The 20,479-nt window shown below is 45.3% G+C and overlaps 1 protein-coding gene and 1 long non-coding RNA gene across 2 annotated transcripts in view; one reads left to right on the forward strand and one right to left on the reverse strand.

Annotated features, from left to right (window-relative positions):
• Window positions 1–20,479, forward strand: part of FADS6 (fatty acid desaturase 6) — a 24,086-nt gene continuing 3,607 nt past the window's right edge. The window contains 8 exon segments of the mRNA XM_083598208.1: window positions 1–95; window positions 2,018–2,580; window positions 4,977–5,036; window positions 5,038–5,088; window positions 11,945–12,476; window positions 14,388–14,554; window positions 17,294–17,474; window positions 19,786–19,973. Of these exon segments, the coding sequence (XP_083454334.1) occupies window positions 2,515–2,580; window positions 4,977–5,036; window positions 5,038–5,088; window positions 11,945–12,476; window positions 14,388–14,554; window positions 17,294–17,474; window positions 19,786–19,973 (1,245 nt within the window). The 5' untranslated portion in view covers window positions 1–95; window positions 2,018–2,514.
• LOC310755469 overlaps window positions 19,980–20,479 on the reverse strand; it is a 12,147-nt gene continuing 11,647 nt past the window's right edge. Inside the window, exon 3 of the long non-coding RNA XR_014544381.1 lies at window positions 19,980–20,255. This is a non-coding gene — a long non-coding RNA (uncharacterized lncRNA). The remainder of the gene's footprint in view (window positions 20,256–20,479) is intronic.

The raw sequence follows: 20,479 nt of genomic DNA on the forward strand, positions 1-20,479 counted from the left end.
GGTGACGGTGAAACTGAGGAGGAGAAAGCTGGCAGCCAGGGACACCCACTGGGCTGGTTGCAAGGAAGGAGGCAGACAAGTGGCGGTTGGCTGAGGTTGGTGGATCAGTGCCCCATTTGCCCGAAAGGACTAGCCATGGCTGGTTGTAGTCCTAACCATCTGAAGGATTTGGCGTGTTTATTACATTTATATACCACCTCCCCCCCCCCAGGAGCTCAAAGTGGTTCTCCTCCTCCACATTTCAACCTCACAACAACCGTGTGAGGTAGGTTAGGCTGAGAGATGGCTCACTCTGTGCAGGCCTCTCTCAGCTCTGCTGCCTGTCATAGAACTGTAGAGTTGGAAGGGATGGCGAGGATTATCTGGTCTACCCCCTGCAATGTCGGGATCTTTCGCCCAACATGAGGTTCAAACCCACGACCCTGAGATTAAGAGCCTCATGCTCTACCAGCTGAGCTATCCCTCATGCTCAGTCCCATAGTGGCTGGCCCAAGGTCACCCAGTGAGCTTCATGGTTAAGTGGGGATTAGAACCCTACTCTCCCAGGTCATAGTCCAACACTCTAACCACTACACCATACTGGCTCACTAAAATAGAAGTTGCACAGTCTACTCCTACTGTCCTTCTGATGCCCTTGGTTTCAGCTTCCACAGCCCCAGTGCCCTCGGAGGGAGTGGTGCTTCATGGAGCACGTCTCTCCCTTAAAATGCAGGCTTCCCCATTAATATGGGAAAGTTTGAGAACTTCTGCCTAGTATGATGTGAATCAGCAAAGCAATGGCAGACCGACCTATCTCTCCCCAAATGTCAGTTTGACATATGCCGTAGCACTTGCTCCTTTGCACAGCCCAGCAGATAAAATGATAAAAAACACCCCGGAGAATCATCCTGCCAAGCAGAACGCAACCATTACCTCCATGGATAAAATATCCTCTCAGCACCAAGTAAGAATAATGGCCATATTGGGTCAGAATTTGAACCATTGATCTTTTAGGCATGGATTCTCCAGATAATGAGCAACAAGCTTTATCTTGCCAAAACCAGCGCTTTATATAATGAATTGTTGCATCGCTTCATCAGACTAGAACACATGTTGTCATATTTTGCTGTCGAAAGATTTCCTAGGGCAACATGTATCAGATGAAACAACAAAGAGTTTTGAAGTATCTTAAAGGACTTAACAGATTTATTGTGGCATAGTTAGACTTCAAGGTGCCAGGGGCCTGCTGTCGTTATCACTGCAATCTTTGGAACGTTTTGGATGATATCTATGATTGGTTGCATTGTTGTCTTCTTAAGAACTGTTGGAATTCAATGGGAAAAAGTCATGAACAATGCAAACTGTGCTTTCATTAATCTCTTCCTTTGGTTTTCTGATTCTTGCGAAAACAGTACAATAGGCGGGCGATACATTTGACTGGTTTGTTTATCCAGCTTTGCCAGCAACTAATATGCATTTCTTTTTATAGATAAGACTGAACTAAGTTCCTTGGGTGAAATTCAACTTAGCCCAAGCCAGAGAAGAAGTGGAAGATCTATGAATCGCCTATTATTTTGATTTCCTGAAACCCAGTTATGGTGGCTCTGAATTTTGGCAGAGCTCTTGGGTGGGGGAGATGGGTTTAACCCCAAACCTCTAAATAATTGTACCCCACCTATCTGACTGGGTTGCCCCAGCCACTCTGGGTGACTTCCAGCAAAATATAAAAATACAATAAAACATGGAACATTAAAAATTTCCCTACTCGGGGCTGCCTTCAGATGTCTTCTGATGACCTTGCTCCCCCTCTGAACTTTATTTAAGCCAGGCTGCAAAGGTCATACAGCAAGAAGACCAGGGCCTGGGCCTTTTTTTGCTCTCCGCCTATATATTTAAGTCTAGATTATTTCTATTGCGTTTCTATTGAAATTCTGTTCTGCATTTGCAAAATTGTTGATTTTTGAATTTATTGATTTATTGATATGTTTTGCAAAGTGACCTCTCTCTCCCACCCTTTTTGCGTTTTGCTATTTTGAAGGTTTGCTGTAAACCAAAGCTGCAATCCTAGCCCCGCTTGGTATGGTGCTCTGCCTGGACCTGTCATGGGCCCAGGAGTCAGTTTCAGCTGTTGAACAGCATCCTGAAGGAGGAGAAGGTGGAGTGACTCTACGGGAGAAAGCACTGATGAGAACCAGCTGGCTGTGGCCTTCTTAAACAGAGCTCTCAGCAGCAGTCAGATGCTGGAAACAATGTCTGTAGTTTCTGACCCTAGCATGCTGCTACCTGCTCTCCATCAGGATTCCCTGACCTCTGGACTGTTTGACTTTGTATGTGGATTCTGCTCTCAGGTGAAAGCTCCTTCCAGACTCCTAGCCCCTGCTTGCTCAGCAATGGGACTCGGATGGGGCTACAACAGGACCAAATATTGTTGTGCAAAAGTGCATGGATCCTTTCCAAACCAATCCTCTGCTGTCCAAAGTATTATACTGCAGGAACCAGACTAGTAACTACGGTAGTTAAGCTGGAGAAAGAACGATGCTAATGCTTACCAGTAGGTGGTGCTCTTCACTTGGAGACAACACACAGTCAGATCTGACTTGGGTAGGTCTTTACTGTTTACTGAAATATCAAACCAAGGACCAAAGTGCCACAGGAGCATTAAAAATTCTATGCGCCTCTAAAAATAAGGGTTCATATCTTTTGTGTGTGCCAGTTTCCTGCTTGCGTGCTTCTATTTGCAGTGTTGCGTGTGTAAAAATGAGTGTATAAGAAAATACACAGATGTTCATGAGACAAGGACTTGGAGAATATTGCTGATCCATCATTTCTGAAGCTTTAACAGAAAATTCTGCTGTCGGTTCCAAAAAGTGCTGCAATTGTATTTAATATCTTTAAAAGAGTGGGAATGTGGGTGGTTCAGGTAATCATAGAGGTAAATGGTGATAAGATGCAAAAAAATTTTTTTTCCTCTGGTGGTACTCAACAGTATGCAGTACCTAGGGTTGCCATACACCTCAAATTTCCAGGACCTATCTGGAATATTGCAGCCGCAAGCAGTGCCCGGGCGGAAATCTGCTAAATGTCCTCTTTGCTGGTTTTCCTTAGAAATATCTCAACAACTTTGGCCAAAACTAAAAGCTCAACAACTTTGCCAACAACTTTACTGTCTGGATTTTCACGTTTTGAAATATGCCACTTTTTAAAAAAACCATATATATTACAATCCACAGATCTGCATTCAAAGTTCAGCCAGTGGAGGGAGGGATAGCAACGACTTTTCACTGAGATCATCTCATTTTTCCCTCCCAAAATCCTGTGCCGAGCGGGAGGGAAACCAGATTTTGGTGCTGACTTAGTAAACACCAGGACAGGGAGGGAGCAATGCCAATCAAACTCACCCATGGGACTTTGGCTCCCCTTTAGGTTTCACAATTCTGAACAGTGGCGAACTCAGCAGAGGCAGACCCCCCAGCCCCAAACTTCACGCTAAGTGTCCTTTTCTTCCATCATTACTTTCCTTCCCAATATAATGGTCAATTCTGCCCAACCACATGTATTTGAAGTAGGAATAGAGGGAGGAAGTATGTTTAGGTAAAGTTTTTGCAGTTAATATAATCTATTCACATTTCCTTTTTCCCTGATTGCTGAATGTAGTCTCTTTCTCCTGACAACTCAGTGGCACCCATTGAGTCGTTTTCTATTAACTTTTATCAAATGTTTGGCTACATCTAATATTAAGGAAAGTCTGTAGCTCAGTACAGAGCATGTGACCGGAATGCAAAAGGTCCCGATCCTCAGCATCTCCAGATAAGGCTGAAACCTTGGAGAGCTGTTGCTGGTCAGTGTAGACAATATTGACTTAGATGGACTGGGTATGAATTAGTATAGATGTCATCCAATTATCCTCTGATCTTATGCTGGTTAGTCACATGGCCAGGGCTAATTGAATATGCAAGAGCAACCACTCCCTCTTTGGCTAAATTTGACCTTCAAGTGATGAGACACACTATCAGGTTGAATTCCTGTTTTTCTTAGGGCTGTTTTCGGTCTATTACTTGCTTGTGGTTTGCACTGTCACTCCTGGAGCACCTAATATTCTTCAGCGGCTGTTCACCACAGATCATTAACTGCTGCATGTAGTTATTATTACCATCTCTCATACGTGGGAAAATGTCGCGGCGGTTAATTCCTCTCTTGATGGGGGGGTGGTTACAATTTATACAAACTGTTGTTCTGAGGAAAACACTCAGAGGAAATGCCCGGGACGAGCTGTTGCTTAGTGTTCATTATTTACCTCATAATGCATGGGGAGGCAAACTAAGGCCCGGGGGCCGGATCCGGCCCAATAGCCTTCTAAATCTGGCCCGCGGACGGCCCGGGAATCAGTGTGTTTTTACACGAGTAGAATGTTCTCTTTTATTTAAAATGCATCTCTGGCTTATTTGTGGGGCCTGCCTGGTGTTTTTACATGAGTAGAATGTGTCCTTTTATTTAAAATGCATCTCTGGGTTATTTGTGGAGCATAGGAATTCATTCATTTCCCCCCCCCTTCTAAAATATAGTCTGCCCCCCCCACAAGGTCTGAGGGACAGTGGACCGGCCCCCTGCTGAAAACGTTTGCTGACCCCTGTATAATGTGACCTGGACCAAAGCGGCTGCAATGAGTTATCATCAGTATAATTGGGTGGTGCCCAATGACAACCATTATCAGCTTGTTGAGAAGGAAAACCCAAAGAAGGATTGAAACCAGAGTTGGATTGCCTGAAGGTATGTTTGTGTGGTAGGTTTGTGGGGTGTATATAATATCAGGGCTTTTTTCACCCAGAACTCACTGTAACTCAGTTCCGGCACCTCTCAAGTGGGTGCCATTGCCATTTTAAGAGAACAAGGGAGGTCCTCATGGTGAGTTCCAGCATCTCTTTTTCTAGCACTGTATAATATAGCACTGTATAGCACTGTATAATAAATGAATCAATTAAAAATTTTTGTGCCCTCAGATGATCATAAGAACACAAGAGATCCCTGCTTCATCAAATCAAAGTCCAGGATCCATTTGCCACAGTGACCAACCAGGGGCCTTCAAGAAGCCCACATGCTGCAGGACCTGAGGTCAGTAGTCTGCTTCCTCACATCCTATTGCCACATCATAGACCTATGACTCGCACCTAATTTAGAGGTAATATTTTTAAGGATGGTTATGTTATGTTTTGTTTGCTGGTGTAGGAATTATTTATGTTGTCTGTATACAGCAAGAGGACATATTGGGTGAATTGGTAAGATTCTGTTCTGACTTTTCAGAAAATAACTACGTAATTTTAAAAAAGTGAATAGATGCACATAGTTACTTCAGTTGCTTGGGGCATGTGCCTCTTTGCATGTCTGAAACCTCCTTGCCTGTGTTCTGAGGAAAAGCGCTAGTGAAGCCCTAGTTTTGTTCTGCCAGAGGAAAGGCAGGTGTCGATCAAGTAGAGCTGGCTCAGAAATTGGCACATTTTAGCAAAACGCAGAGGAGCACAGTGTGTAACTTTAGTCTCGGTAGGGGAGTACCCTTGTAAGATACCCAGGAACATTATTAGAAACTGCTATATAATCTAGGCACCAAATGGCTCCTTAAACCAGGGTTACAGTTGCCAAAAGGGAATGCCTAGTTGCCATTTTGAGCTCAGAAAGCTCAAAAGTTGTATTTTTCAATATGACTTATTGGTGTCTGAAATTCATTCTGATTGTGCAGATAAAAGATAACAGATAGAATTCTACAGAATGTGTTGATAGTGTGTGAAAACAGTCAAGATCAAAGGTTCCCCAGGGATGCACTTCCAGATGGTGGAGATTTCAGGCACCATTGTGGCTCCCAGGCACCTTCACTTGGTTGCAGGTGGCCTGTAGTCAGGTGCAAAATGAGTACCTCTTACCTGCTGATTTGTACTGCTTCTACTCCTATCACCATCATGGGTAAACCAGCTTTAACACAATACGACTGATTGTGGGCCTTAATGGGAACCTAGTATGCCACTTGCCCTGTCTGTTCCCAGTACTCCTATGCTGTGTGTAGAACCCAGAAGTGTTGCCTGCTCCTAGGGATTCTTTCTTTCGCCAGAGGGAGAGCTTAAGTGAGGAAATGGTTGCATGTCTCTAATAGAGTAATCCTTCCTGCTGCACCGCTCTGAGAGTGTGTGGGTGAGCTCATATTCTCTTTCTCTGGGGGGAGGGGCATCACAAGGCCTGGTTTTATCTTCACCTTGCCACACAGAAACCTTGAGCTCAGTGGTAGAACACATGCTTTACCAGGGTCAGTCCCTGACATCTCTGGATACAGAGGTACTGTTTAAAAGGAGCTGCCTCTTATAGTTGCCTCATTTCTGAATGAGGATGAATTTACACAGAAAATATATCAGGTTGGACTTCTGTAATTAGATTCTCAATGGATTAGACTGTTTAAACATGCAGTCTCTCTGGGCTGCAGCAGAAGACTGGCTTCCTCTCAGCTAGTATGTTGAAATACATGTGTTCTGTCACTAGGGGGTGCCAAAATGCTATTTGCCTGCTAACTGCATTTGTTGTCTCATCGGATGAGTAAGTATGAAAACCAGTGCTTTTTTGGGGGGGGTGATGCAGGGGTACACATACCCCTAAAAATTTTGTGAATCTAAGTTTGGCCTCATTGAGGGGCAGTATTACAATATGAGCAGGAAAATGAGAATAAACCTAAATTTTTTTTTATAGAAAAAACACACTGATGAAAACTATTCATACTGTTGAATTAAGTATACTCATAGGTGCTTATAGGGCAGGATTTGACAAATTGTTGCCTATAGCAGAAGCCCACACAAGGACTCCTGCTAGAGCAATGGGACTTCCCACCCCACTCATCCTCCTGCAATGCCCACTGACTGAGCAGAGGGAGGTCAGGACGTGTCTGTGTGTCTGTGAGAGTGTTACAGAATAGATGCTTTCCTTGCCTGGGCTGCACAAGCGAAGGGTCGAGAAGAACTGGGACAATCCTGAGCAGATACTCAGTACAGTGGTACCTCAGGTTACATACGCTTCAGGTTAAAGGTAAAGGTAAAGGTACCCCTGCCCGTACGGGCCAGTCGTGTCCGACTCTGGGGTTGCGCGCCCATCTCGCTTAAGAGGCCGGGGGCCAGCGCTGTCCGGAGGCACTTCCGGGTCACGTGGCCAGCGTGACAAAGCTGCTCTGGCGAGCCAGCACCAGCGCAGCACACAGAAACGCAGTTTACCTTCCCGCTATAAAGCGGTACCTATTTATCTACTTGCGCTTAAGAGTGCTTTCGAACTGCTAGGTGGGCAGGAGCTGGGACCGAATGACGGGACCTCACCCCGCCGCGGGGATTCGAACCGCCGACCATACGATCGGCAAGTCCTAGGCACTGAGGTTTTACCCACAGCGCCACCCGCGTCACTGTACAGATACTCAGTACAGTGGTACCTCAGGTTACATACGCTTCAGGTTACATACGCGTCAGGTTACAGACTCTGCTAACCCAGAAATAGTACCTCGGGTTAAGAACTTTGCTTCAGGATGAGAACAGAAATCGTGCTCCGGCAGTGTGGTGGCAGCAGAAGGCCCCATTAGCTAAAGTGGTGCTTCAGGTTAAGAACAGTTTCAGGTTCAGAACAGACCTCCGGAACGAATTAAGTACGAATTAAGTACTTAACCTGAGGTACCACTGTACTGGACTTGGTGCTGTGGTCTGAGACGGTGGTTGCCCTTCCATGTGCACACTTGGCAGTGCTGGTTCCTAAGGGATCATGTTGAACTCCTTGGCACTTCCAGAGTCAGTTCCATTTGTGGCTGAAGTAGATAAGCGCTCTGCTCTGCTTCTCCTCACCAACCCCATTCACTGCCTTCTCGGGTGCAGAAGTAGCCAAAGATGAGGAGTAAGGAGCATCGGCAGTATTACCACGGCAAGGACAGTGTTCCCCCACTCCACCCCTTCATCCTGCAGCTTCCTCCTTCTTGGGCAGTCCCAGTGTGCCCCCCCATGAAACTAAGAGCCACAGGCTCTGTGGGGCTCTGTCAGGATGGAAATGAAGCAAGGCTGGCTGGGCCTATAGGAAGAGGTGTGATACAACTCCCGGATACAAGGCACCAGCTGAGACTAGACTGAGGCAGGCAGTGTGTTGGCAAAGCAGCACCCTCTCCTGACAGCGTGTGTAATTAAGGTTTAAAATCCTCATTAAACATCAGGGTTTCATGGATAGAGTTGAGTTGGGGCCCAGATCTGGGTTGGCCCAAAACTAGTTCAGATCTGATCCCAAGTGCCAGATCAGATCAGGGTGATGGTGCACAGTCCTAATTTATACCACGGAAGAGCCAATGGAATATAAGAGGAGAAGCCTGTATTTATAGCAGCTAATAATTTGAATTCCCCGTCATTACAAAAGAACCGGTTCAGGCAGGTTTTCCCAGAAATCCTGCGACGTGCTAGCATTGCATTTGAGCAATGGCCTGCAGTTGTTTGGATGGGTATCACATGGTTATGTAACAAATTCCCAGAGATGATTAATTCCTCAGTGGGTGGGTGTCACCTGACATGCAGAACTTATGCTGTGGGTTACAACATGGGTCAAAGAGAGCCATCCTAGTTGCATTTTTCTGAGACCAAACCAGGTAAGATGTTAACTTCGCATTTAATTTACAGGTTTTTAAAAATGAAAATAACATCAGCTGGAGGGGGGTGTCTGTGCGTGTGTGTCTGTCTTTCTCTGATAATTATTTGCATGCCAGTAGGTGTGGAAAGGGTGGTGGTTAAGCCTTCCTTTCGCTTCTGCACTAACTGAAGAAAATTCCTGCTTAGCAATTTTCTTTGAGAGGGAAATTCCTGGCAGAATACAGGGAGGTGGCCTGGTTATTCCTGGCAGAATACAGGGAGGTGGCCTGGTTATGGCGGTACCATGTGGAACTCCGGGTCCAGTTGGGATACATGAAGTGACCAGAATCCCTATGTTAAAACCAGCCCTACCCTACCGTACCCCTAACTCAGGGGTACTGCCGCCATTATGGGGCAAGAGCATGGGTAGGCAAACTAAGGCCCAGGGGCTGGATCCGGCCCAGTCGCCTTCTAAATCTGGCCCATGGACGGTCCGGGAATCAGCGTGTTTTTACATGAGTAGAATATGTCCTTTTATTTAAAATGCATCTCTGGGTTATTTGTGGGGCATAGGAATTCGTTCATTATAATTTTTTTCAAAATATAGTCTGGCCCTCCACAAGGTCTGAGGGACAATGGACCGGCCCCCTGCTGAAAAACTTTGCTGACCCCTGGTTAAGAGGGTGACAGTATTCACCCCCCACCCACCAAGCAAACTTGGAGCTCCACCGTTTGCAGCCACTGCTCAGCTGAACCGCATCAGCTGCAGTGGGGTGCCCCAGGACCCTCGCATTTTGCTGATTATACTGGGTGCTGGCCCTGTACAGTGGTACCTTGGGTTAAGTACTTAATTCATTCCAGAGGTCCGTTCTTAACCTGAAACTGTTCTTAACCTGAAGCACCACTTTAGCTAATGGGGCCTCCCGCTGCTGCCGCACCACCGGAGCCCGATTTCTGTTCTTATCCTGAAGCAAAGTTCTTAACCTGAAGCACTATTTCGGGGTTAGCGGAGTGTGTAACCTGAAGCGTATGTAACCTGAGGTACCACTGTATATGAAACACACACACACACACACACACACAGATTCTTTTCCTTAAAAGTGAAAGGAAGTTGTGTTTTTTTTAATACCACATCTTCATTAGAATTTGGGAGGGTGAACTGATGGTGGATAACTGGGTTGGGTTAAAACTTCACTGCGTGAGGGGCTGGTCCCTGCTGGAACTCAGATAACTCCATACCCTCCAACAATTCTCCGATGAAAATATGGACATCCTAAAGAAAAGCGGGACATTATGGAATTAAATAAAAAACCGGAATGACTTCTATAAAAGTGCTACATCCCTGGAAAATAGGGACACTTGGAGGGTCTGTATTATTATTATTATTATTATTATTATTATTATTATTATTATTTGTATACTGCCCTATACCCGCAAGTCTCAGGGCAATTCACAACATAAAATCACAATATAAAAACACAAAATACATAATTTCACCAGCTCAATTTGTGTGTGTGCCAGGCTGCAGCTAAAAGGCACAGAAGCAGGGACATTAAAAACAAAAAGGTAACCCTTTCCCCATAATCTGTTCTGGCAAATTTCACGATTCCCCTCCCTGTTCCAAACAGCTCATTTATTTCTTTATTACATTCACATCACACTTTTGTCTCCAAGGTGTTCAAGGTGGAATACGTGGTTCTCCCTATACCCATTCAATCCTGACAACAACCCTGTGAGGTAGGTTAAACTGAGAGGCAGTGACCAGCCCAAGGTGACCCAGTGAGCTGTATGGCTGAGTGGGGATTTGAACCCTAGTCTTCCAGGTCCTAATCCACTATGCAACACTGACTCTCTTATAGGTTTAGGCTACTCTAGGGTTGCCATATTTCCAAAAGTAAAAACCAGGACATCCTAAAGGTTGTTGAGCTTTTTTTAAGGAAACACCCAAACTGTTTACAAAGACACCAAAAAAAAAACCCCAGAATTTTTCTATTGACTTGCCTAAGACCCAGGACAAACCACCACCTTTTGCAAATCTTCCCCGGATGTCAATTCTGCCTTTTAAGTCCCATTAATGTCCAGGGGAAACCGGATGTATGGCAGCCCTAGGCTACTCAACTGTTTGTTTTAAAATAATAAATAAAAACAACTTTTGTGAGAAAGAGGTCAAAGCACAGCAAAAATATTAGTGGTCCTGGCCAGAGATCAGGAAACTAATATGAATTTTATAGTGCTTTCTTCTCTCTGTGTGTATATGTTTGTGTTTAGGTACTAGCTTATTTTAAATATGCCTACACACACACACGGAAAGAAATCTATTTGTATCCTTTAATATTGGCAATATCTGTGGGCCAATACAAATAATTTCCCAACATTTATAACTGGCATTTATAAAGTCTCATGATTTGCGAGGAGTTGATTTTTTTAATTCATTTTTTAGTTCTTCAGAACTGGCACGGCAGCCCTTTAAATAAATCCCCCGAGCCATTGTGGCAAAGGCTTATGCTAAGAAGATAAATGAAAAAGCTGTTTACACCAACACAGGTTTTCTATTATGAAGGAAGAGACAAATCAGGTTGGAGTAATGAGGGTTCTGCTGAATACCGAAAAATAATACAATAGTAATCCACGTTCATAATAAACTCTTCCAACTGTGACCCCCTCTCCTCACATTCACAAAACTGTACGTTCATCTGTGCTACACACAGATGGAGAGCTGTAAGCATTTAGAATATACTTTTAAAACTGCAGATCCAGGAATGTTTGAAGAGTGTTCTGCTTTAATATCAGGGATGGCCCTTTAAGACTGGGATGTGATGGACCTGGGTCTCTCTCTTGCAGTCTGCCTCTTCTCTCGCTTTTCCTATTTGCCTCCAGCAGAGCTCCGCGCTCCTTTTTTCAAAGATACCCGCTGCCCTGCCCTTCCCATGTCCTTCGGCAGTGGTGAGCGCAGCAGCACTGCTCCTGCCTGAACAAGCTGTTCTTAATGACAGAGAGAGCCAAGGGCAAGGGACAAGGCCCCATTGGGATGGAGACACAAGCAGAATGGGAGTGGCGGAAGCTGCCAGAGCAGAGGCTGATAAAATGGGCAGAGCCTAGGGATGGGACCGGGGCCAGCTTCTCAAAGCTAGAGCGAAGCAACATGAGCTTACAGCCCAGTGAGCATTTCTGACTGCACACTGTGGCACTTCTGCCAAGAAGGCCACCTGCATTTCTCTGCTGTCTCTCTCTATCCCTCTCTCTCTCTCTCTCTCTCTCTCTGCCCTTCCTGCTGGGACAGCCTTGCTTGTTATTTGATCCTGCGGAAGCACCAGGACATTGGCTCTCACTCTGCAGTGTCCTGTGCTCTGCAGGGAAGAATGGAGCCACGGCAGGGCGAGATGCTGATGAAGGACAACCAGGAATGGTGCCCAGAGAGAAGGAAAGAGGAGCAGCCCAAGGCAGCAGATGTGAATGGCGGAGGACCTCTGCAGGGTGCGTCTCCTTTAAGCCCTGGGGTGGCTCCGGAAAAGGGGAATGGTTGCCAGGATGAAGGTGAGAGGAGGCTAGGACAAGGGGTCGCCCCGAGCCAAGAGGGCGCAGGTGCCAAGCGACAGCTGCCAAATGGCTCCAGAAGAGAAGGCCCTTCGGAAGAGGAGATTTCAGAAGAACAAAGGCTAAGGGCCCCCCAAGGCAATTCAGGCCTAGGCAAAGGAAACAAGATGGGCGTATTAAAAAGATCAGCCAAGGAGGAACTGGAGCCAACTGGAGGGAGGAGGTCTGAGGAATCCATGATGCGGGAGCTCTCTGAGATGGTGCAGGACGTGGTGAAGAGCAGCAGCTGGTGGGAGAGGCATGGCATCGATGGCACAATCATCGCTTTGAACCTTCTCTCCCTGCCAGTAGGTAAGGAGAATGCCTCAGGTGCTCATTGAACTTGCGGAGTGGGGTGGGAGGAAGGCCGGGGAGTCCTGTGATTCTTGACGGGTGCTATTACACCTTAAAGTTTACCGATCTTAAGCCCTGTGATGTGGTCAAAGAAGGGGAAGCATAGGTTGCCAACTGCTGAGCTACCAAGGCATGGGCATTGTCCAGTCTTACCCTGCACAGAGACTTCTCTGGGGCATCTGCCTGGCTGCTGAGAGATGGGTTGGTTAGAATGCCCTGGGACTTGTCTCTGACCCTCACAACATGGAGTACGTTAACGTCCTTGAGCTGCACTCCTAAGCATGGGGTTGGGGGTGGGGCTACTATTTCATTTTGCCACTTATGGCCACATAGTCCCTGGACTATGCAACAGAAAAGGATGGTGGAGCTTTCCCACATTGAAAAGTGAGTCAGTGCAACACTGTACTGATGTTATCATAAATCATCTTGAGATATTTCCCATAGAAACTTATTTGTGGAGGAGCTCTCCAACCTAGCTCAGTGGGCATGTTGCAAATGGTATCAAGCAAGAACACAGCAAGTCACAGCAAACATTACTGGAGTGGTTTTGGAAATCTGCATTGATGTTGGCAGGTGCTTTTATAGAGCTAATCTGGTGAATTTCAGATCAGTCACTATTTTGCTGTGCAGCCTGACCTCCTGGTGGTTAGTCATCCTGCATAATAAAATCCGTGCTATCTAACAGTAAGGTCAGTAATGGAGTGCCCAGGTGGTATGAGGTTATTTACAGGGGAGAGAGACACTCTCTTTGGGAGTTTAATTTTTGGGATGTATTTGACCAAATTATTCCTCAGCCAGCTGAAGAGTCTGGAGGATGTTCTCCCTCATATCTGTCCCAGCTGCATGAAAATTTATTTATTATCCCTCCTTCAACATGAGGTCCCATGGTGGGTTACAGCAAAAACAGATAAATATGCCTTAAACCATTCCAGAATGGAAGAGAACAATGTATTTGTGGTTCTTTCGCATTGACTTAGCTGAGTGCATTTGAAGGTCCAACAAGAACAGTGTTTCCCAAACTTGGGTCCCCAAACTATAGTTCCCACCATCCCTGACCACTGGTCCTGCTAGTTAGGGATGATGGGAGTTGTAGTTCAACAACAGTTGGAGACCTAAGTCTGGAAAACCGTGAACTAGACCATCTTGAAAGACATGGAAGTTGTTGCTGGTGGTTTTCATTTTCGTTTTTTGATCTCTTCCCATTTCCTGTAATGTTGAGTTAGAACATGTGGCACAGCATCATTGGTGCCGTGCCTTATCCTGACCCTGCCAATGATGTGGGGCAGGGCAAAATTTGGCACAATGACATCACCCACATGACACTGAGTTGCAAAAGCTTTGCCTCTCATTTTAATGCCTATTTGGGCCTTCAGAAAAGAAAAGAAAAACAGAAAAACACCACACGGCTATGGTAAAAAAAGACCCACCCCAAAACAAACCACTTTTGGGCAGTCCTCAATTCAAAGTGTCCAGGCTTCATTAAACTCCAAAAAGCAGACCAGTTTGGGTCATATTCACACCATACATTTAAAGGAAATGGCTTATTCTAAAGAATTCTGAGAAGGGTCAGTTACTTCTCACAGAGCTATCCTTCCCAGCACTCTTAACAAACTGCAGTTCTTGGGATTTGTTAAGAGACGTCATGTGCTTTAAATGTACAGTACAGGTGTGATCCTGATCTTCACAAGTGTCCTGATTCTGTCTGACTACCAGAGAGTATGATCAACCTCCCTTCTAGCTATGAGCTGAGCCCAAATAATTCTAAGGTCCCTGTTGCTATCATGATAGAGCTGGTTAGGACCCATGGACCTTCTAGGTCCTTTGATTACCACTAGCAGAAGATTCTAAATGTGTCCTCTCTCTCCCTAGGGTTCCTGCTTCTGCGTTCTGACAATCTGTTCCCTTTCCTGTTGGGCATTGCCATCTTGGGTGTGGTACATCAAACCCTCACTGTGAAGGGGAGCCACCTGGCCACCCACAATGCTCTGGCGGAGTCCAAGTCCTGGGGGAAAATATGGGCCGTATTCTTCCTTGAGGTGCGTTTTCCCTTTCAGCAGCTCCTGTTCTGTGAGAGAACGCAAAGAGGTTTGACTCGTATCAACTCATTCCTCCCTTTTATTTTAGAGGAGGAGAATGGAAAGCACTGCGTGTGTGTGTGTGTGTGTGTGTGTGTGTGTGTGGCTATTTCTTCAGCTGCAGTTGCCCCCTCCTTTTACGTTAAAAGCGCGTTTTACATTTACATAAACTTTACATTTAAAGCACCCCTGAAGAAAAAGGATCCTAGGAACTGCAGTTTATGCTGGGAATTGCAGCTTCATGAGAGGTAAACTACATATTGCAACAGTTATCTAAAGTAATTGATGCCTAGGACTTGCTGATCAGAAGGTCAGCGGTTTGAATCCCCGTGAGGGGGTGAGCTCCCGTTGCTCGGTCCCAGCTCCTGCCAACCTAGCAGTTCGAAAGCACGTCAAAGTGCAAGGAGATAAATAGGTACCGCTCTGGCAGGAAGGTAAACGGCCCTTCCGTGTGCTGCTCTGGTTTGCCAGAAGCGGCTTAGTCATGCTGGCCACATGACCCGGAAGCTGTACGCCGGCTCCCTCAGCCAATAAAGCGAGATGAGCGCCGCAACCCCAGAGTCAGTCACGACTGGACCTAATGGTCAGGCGTCCCTTTACCTTTATCTTATTTCACCATCAAATAAATGATTAGGGGGTTACAAACAGCACCGGCATTTTCCTCTGTGTAATACAGATAATAAACCTAACGGGGTCCAGTGCCGCTCTGTCTCCTCTAAGGACAATCTGCACGACCACTTGCTTTAATGCTGGATAGATCCAGTAAAAGCTTGTCTTTTGTTGCATTTCTGCCAACACGAAGCATTACCATTGCCCTGAATGTGGGCCATTTGAACTAACACATAAAACCAGCAATGAACAAACTTGAGAGTTCTCTTGGAGATTAATGGAGAATGTGGTCAGGGGGTTCACGTGCCTCCATGGATCTGACCCCATGTTTATTTCTCACACTGTCTTAACCTCAGAAAAGAGGTTTAAATAATATTTGTGTAAGGTCAGACAAAAATTGAGAAATCTGAAAAAGCTCCCATTTTCTTGAAAGGTTGCTCTGAAATAGGGGTACATTGAATATAGAAATCTTTCCCTTGAAAGAAGTTCTTTCCATCATTATGTCCATCGTTTTCCTATCTTGTGTTGGAAATGGAGAGTGGCAGGGTGCCGGCAGCTCAGACAACATACAAGGCATCAGTCTTTTATAACCTTTAGGCCACATCAACACTGCACACCTCGCAAAGGGATTGCTAAATGCTTTCTCACAAATCCTGGGTAGCAAGATTCAAGGAGCGGCTCTCAAAGGTGAGTCTGTGAAACTTCAGTTCCACTCAAGGCATGGGTGAACCTGGCAAAGCTTCAGAGAAAAAGTTGCCCTAATTGAAAGATGTCAAAATAAGATTACAAGTGAGGAAATTCCAAACTGCTTGATTCAGATTGAGTATAAAACAAATTCAGAGCCAACCTTGCCCTTTTATCTTGCAAAATGAATTTATTCAAATTTCAGAGTCTTATATGAAATGGAAATTGGGATAACCTGGACTAAAAAAAAAAAGAGTCTAGGGGAGGGTCTGGGGTATGATCTTTAATGCATATTTGCACACGTGTGTAACTCTGCAGGTGAAGAAAGTCACTTAGGCTGCAATTTTAAGACTCTGAGATGGCATGCATAGGATTGTGTTTTTCAGGAGCAATCTGGAACAGGAAAGTAATGAGAAGTGAAAGAATGAAATTTCCTTCCCCAGCAGCCGCTTCTGTCCTCCCAGATGACATTACCCCTCTCCAAGTACCGGTAGTTCTTTCTCTTCAAAACAGGCTTACAAGCTACATTTCCATATATTACTGTGTAATGTGTAGTTTGACCCTCGGGTGGTACAAACAGATGAAATCTTGTGTTATGGACCCTATTGTGAAACTACACATTCTAACATAGTCCCATTGGAGTCAGGGAGGCTACACTGAATTAAGTAATTAGAGCATTCACCACCAAACAGCAGTGTTCTAAAACTTACCGTATTGGCCCGAATATAAGCCGCACCCAAATATAAGCCACACCTATGAAATTGGAGGGGGGAACCCTGAATATAAGCTGCGGTGGACTGTGGTTTCCCACGCTCCCGGGCTGCTCTCGGGGGGGGGGGGAGTCACGCCGCTTTGTTGGCAGCCTTCCCCCCCTTAGCTCTGGTGGGTCAGGGGAGGCTTGGGAACGGCCGCTCCAAAGCCTCCTTCGAGTGGACGGATCAAAGAGTGGGCACCAGCAAAGCGGTGCAGCTCCCCCTCCCCAGAGGGGAGCCTGGGGCAAAAGCGCACAGCCCACCCGCTGCTCCAAAGCCTCCCTTGAGCTGCCAGGGATAAGGAGTGAGGTATGACTCCCCACCTTCGTTCCGACAGCTTGGGGAAGGCTTTGGGGTGGTGGGCAGCCGCCCTTCCGGGGGGTGGGAGCTGTGCTGTTTTGCTGGTGGTGTAAGGTTCCGAATATAAGCCGCACTTTAACTTTTCATGATCAGAATTTGGAGGGGGGGAAGTGTGGCTTATATTTGGGCCAATACGGTACCGCCTAGTAGGTCTTGTTGACCAATACTGAGCTTACAAGGCTTGCAACCTTATGTAAAATTCTGTAATACTGTCACTTCTGAGAGCCCTGGATGCATATGTACTACATACATGAGCAGGCAGCGTTCCTTTATTTACCATTTCTTTCTGTCCCAGGTTTGCTCTGCTTTCACGGCAGAACAGGGGTCCTACAACCATGTGAAAATCCACCACGCTTACACAAATGTCATCGGCCTGGGAGACTCTAGCACATGGAAGCTTCCCTTCCTGAACCGCTATGTTTACATGTTCATTGCGCCCATCGCAGTGCCCATCCTCACCCCTTTGGTAGCCATTGGTACGTTGCTCTCCTCTGGATCCTGTTACTTTTCAAATATAACATTTATCCTAGACAATTTTAAGTATCTTCATGTAGAAGGTGATTTAAATCAAGATATTTTTGGTCATTGTATCTCACAGTATGTGTAGCATTTATTCTTTGCCTCAGAGTAAGAAGATGGGGAAGGACCAAAGATATGCTACTCTAGCGGTTCCAAACCTTTTTGGTATGGCAACCCGCCAATCGAAATTCACTTGGTGTGGTGTGACTCATCTTTTTACTGTCGCATGAGTTTTGGACCTTAGGTCTTTGGCAGCCATAGGTTTCATGCATTTTAACTGCAAGTTTGTGCTTATTTTATAACCAGTACATGAGGCATCGAAGCAAAAATGCACTTAATGCTTCTATCAATGTGGAATTATTTGTTGACATATTTATAATACTTACAAAGCAATTCGCTGTTTTTGTTTATGAGAATCTAAGAACACCAACCATTGGATCGCAGGATATTGCAATATTGTTTTAAAAGCGTACAGTTTTACAAGCAGTACTAAAAATACTCATAGGTCAATATCATGAGAGAAATTATTCAATACGAAGTCTGTTTTGGCAAGTGCCAAAGTGGAATGGCTAAGCTTGAATTTTGCCTACCTGGGGTTTGTAAATGTGGGGACTGATAGCATAGACTTGGATCATTAATGATACATATCGTAAAAATATTATTTCTTATTTAGACAGAGCAAATTTCAGAGCATCTTTGGCTTCACTGATCCTGGTAGCAGATCCGGTGATGGTTTGCCACAAGGTGCTCATACAGGGAGCAATTATGAGCGACTATTACAGCTTGCCTGTGATGCACAGGCCCACACCTTGTGGTGAACTGTCACTGGATCTGCTGCACAAAAGTGGTTCCCAAGCATTAAAATGTAAGACTTGAGCATTTCAGATCCAAGTATCAACGCAGCAGCCCAGAGTGGCTGGGGAAGCCCAGTCAGATGGGTGGGGTTTTATTTATTTTATTTTATTTATTTATTTATTTATTTTTAGCGTTACGTCAAGAAAACAAAAAGTTGTAGAGGTATTCATTATACCAGTTAAAGATTAAAAGCAATAATTACGTTTGGTTTACTTTAGAAAGTCCATGACCCACAGGTTTCTCAACTCATGTTCCAGGGGTTCAGATGTAGTATGCTAGTCTAATCCACTTCCATTAGACAAGCACATCTGTTTAAACAGTCCCACCTACTTAATATGAATCAAGTGTGCTCACAGGCTGAGAAAGAGGCCTGTAGAACATAGTTCCAGCTATTTGAAGCAAGCGAACAGGCCATTCCCCACATTAGAGGGGAGAAACCTGCCTCCGCAGGGTTGCTAAGCCAGTCTCACCTGACCTCAAATACTCCTGCCCTTAAATATTATGATCAGGCAGGCGGACCTTGAGTGCAGAATAAAACCATTCACCACATCCTACCAAAACCAGTTTTACTGGGGAGTACCTCGATGCCACTCAACAAAATCCACACCTTTTCCTAGTTTTCAGTCAAATATTTAACAATACAGTGGTACCTCGGGTTAAGTACTTAATTCATTCTGGAGGTCCGTTCTTAACCTGAAACTGTTCTTAACCTGAAGCACCACTTTAGCTAATGGGGCCTCCTGCTGCCGCCGCACTGCCAGAGCACGATTTCTGTTCTCACCCTGAAGCAAAGTTCTTAACCTGAGGTAATATTTCTGGGTTAGCGGAGTCTGTAACCTGAAGCGTATGTAACCTGAGGCATATGTAACCCGAGATACCACTGTAATCTTGTGTGAAGTGAGGTATGTTTTATTTCTCTTTTGATTATAGTAAGTATTTCTAAATTGGCACCTACATAAGTGAGCAGAAGCTAATTCTGCACAGAACTGCATCTTCCATGGGCTACTTTTTTGGTGATGCGTTTTTCTGTGGGGAGGGGAGCCTAATCAAGCCACTGATCTTACCTGAACTATTTCCCCACTCTAAATTCTCTTCCCCTACCAACACACATAGATGCTGTACCTATATTTTCCCCTGCCACAGAGCTCCCAAGGAGGCGGCCGTTAGGAAAATGTGGTGAGGAAAAAGAGCTGAACACCCCCTCTCCTAACACCACTGCTTGGCTATATAGAAATGCTTCAAAAATAGAATGACTGTTGCTGTAGTATTAGCAGGGAGAAGGATGAGGAATGGAGCCTTGCTGCAAACTGCCCCACATGAGGCAGAGCTTCAGGTGCCCCTCAGAAATATGACTTCCCACCTATGGGAAAGAGCCCTGAGAGCTGCTACATTCACAGATTCTTGATTCCACAGGCTTGCTCAAAGAAGTTGAACTGAAGACGGCCATCCGGACGCTCTGTTGCATGTTTGTTGGCCTGTACTCCCATTACTGGCTGCTGATCAACATCTCAGGTTTCCAGTCCATGTGGTCCGCTCTCAGTTGCATGCTGGTCACACGAGCTCTCCTTTCTCACCCTTACATCCATGTTAATATCTTCCAGGTAAATGCTACCAACTCTGTATCAAGGGCTCTCTTGCTGTTTAACTAATTGATGGTCTCGCGGCAATAGGCCGTGTGACTCGAAACATCCAACATATTTGGCAAATGCTTTATTCTTTCCCACTGTTGACATGTTTAGGCTGCAATCCCACACACACACACACACACACACACACACACACACACACATATGAACTCCCACTGAACTCCGCAAAACCAGCTTCTGAATGGGGATGCACAGGACTGAGCTGTAAGTAGATTAAAAGATGGGATTCTGCAAAACCTGCAAAGGAAATGGAACAATGAAACATTGGTTGCATATTTAACTACACAAACACACATATAGAGATGCCTCTCTAAAAGTATGCATTTTGGCTGCAATCCTGTTCACTCAATTAAGAATAAGTCCCACTCAAATATAATAAGTGTAATGTAGTTTATAAACAAACTCACTTCTAAGTATACGGTATATGATGCAATATTGCAAGTAAACATGGAATTAGGCTA

Source organism: Podarcis filfolensis (genome assembly GCF_964270895.1).
Source record: "Podarcis filfolensis genome assembly, chromosome: 2".
Classification (NCBI taxonomy): domain Eukaryota; kingdom Metazoa; phylum Chordata; class Lepidosauria; order Squamata; family Lacertidae; genus Podarcis; species Podarcis filfolensis.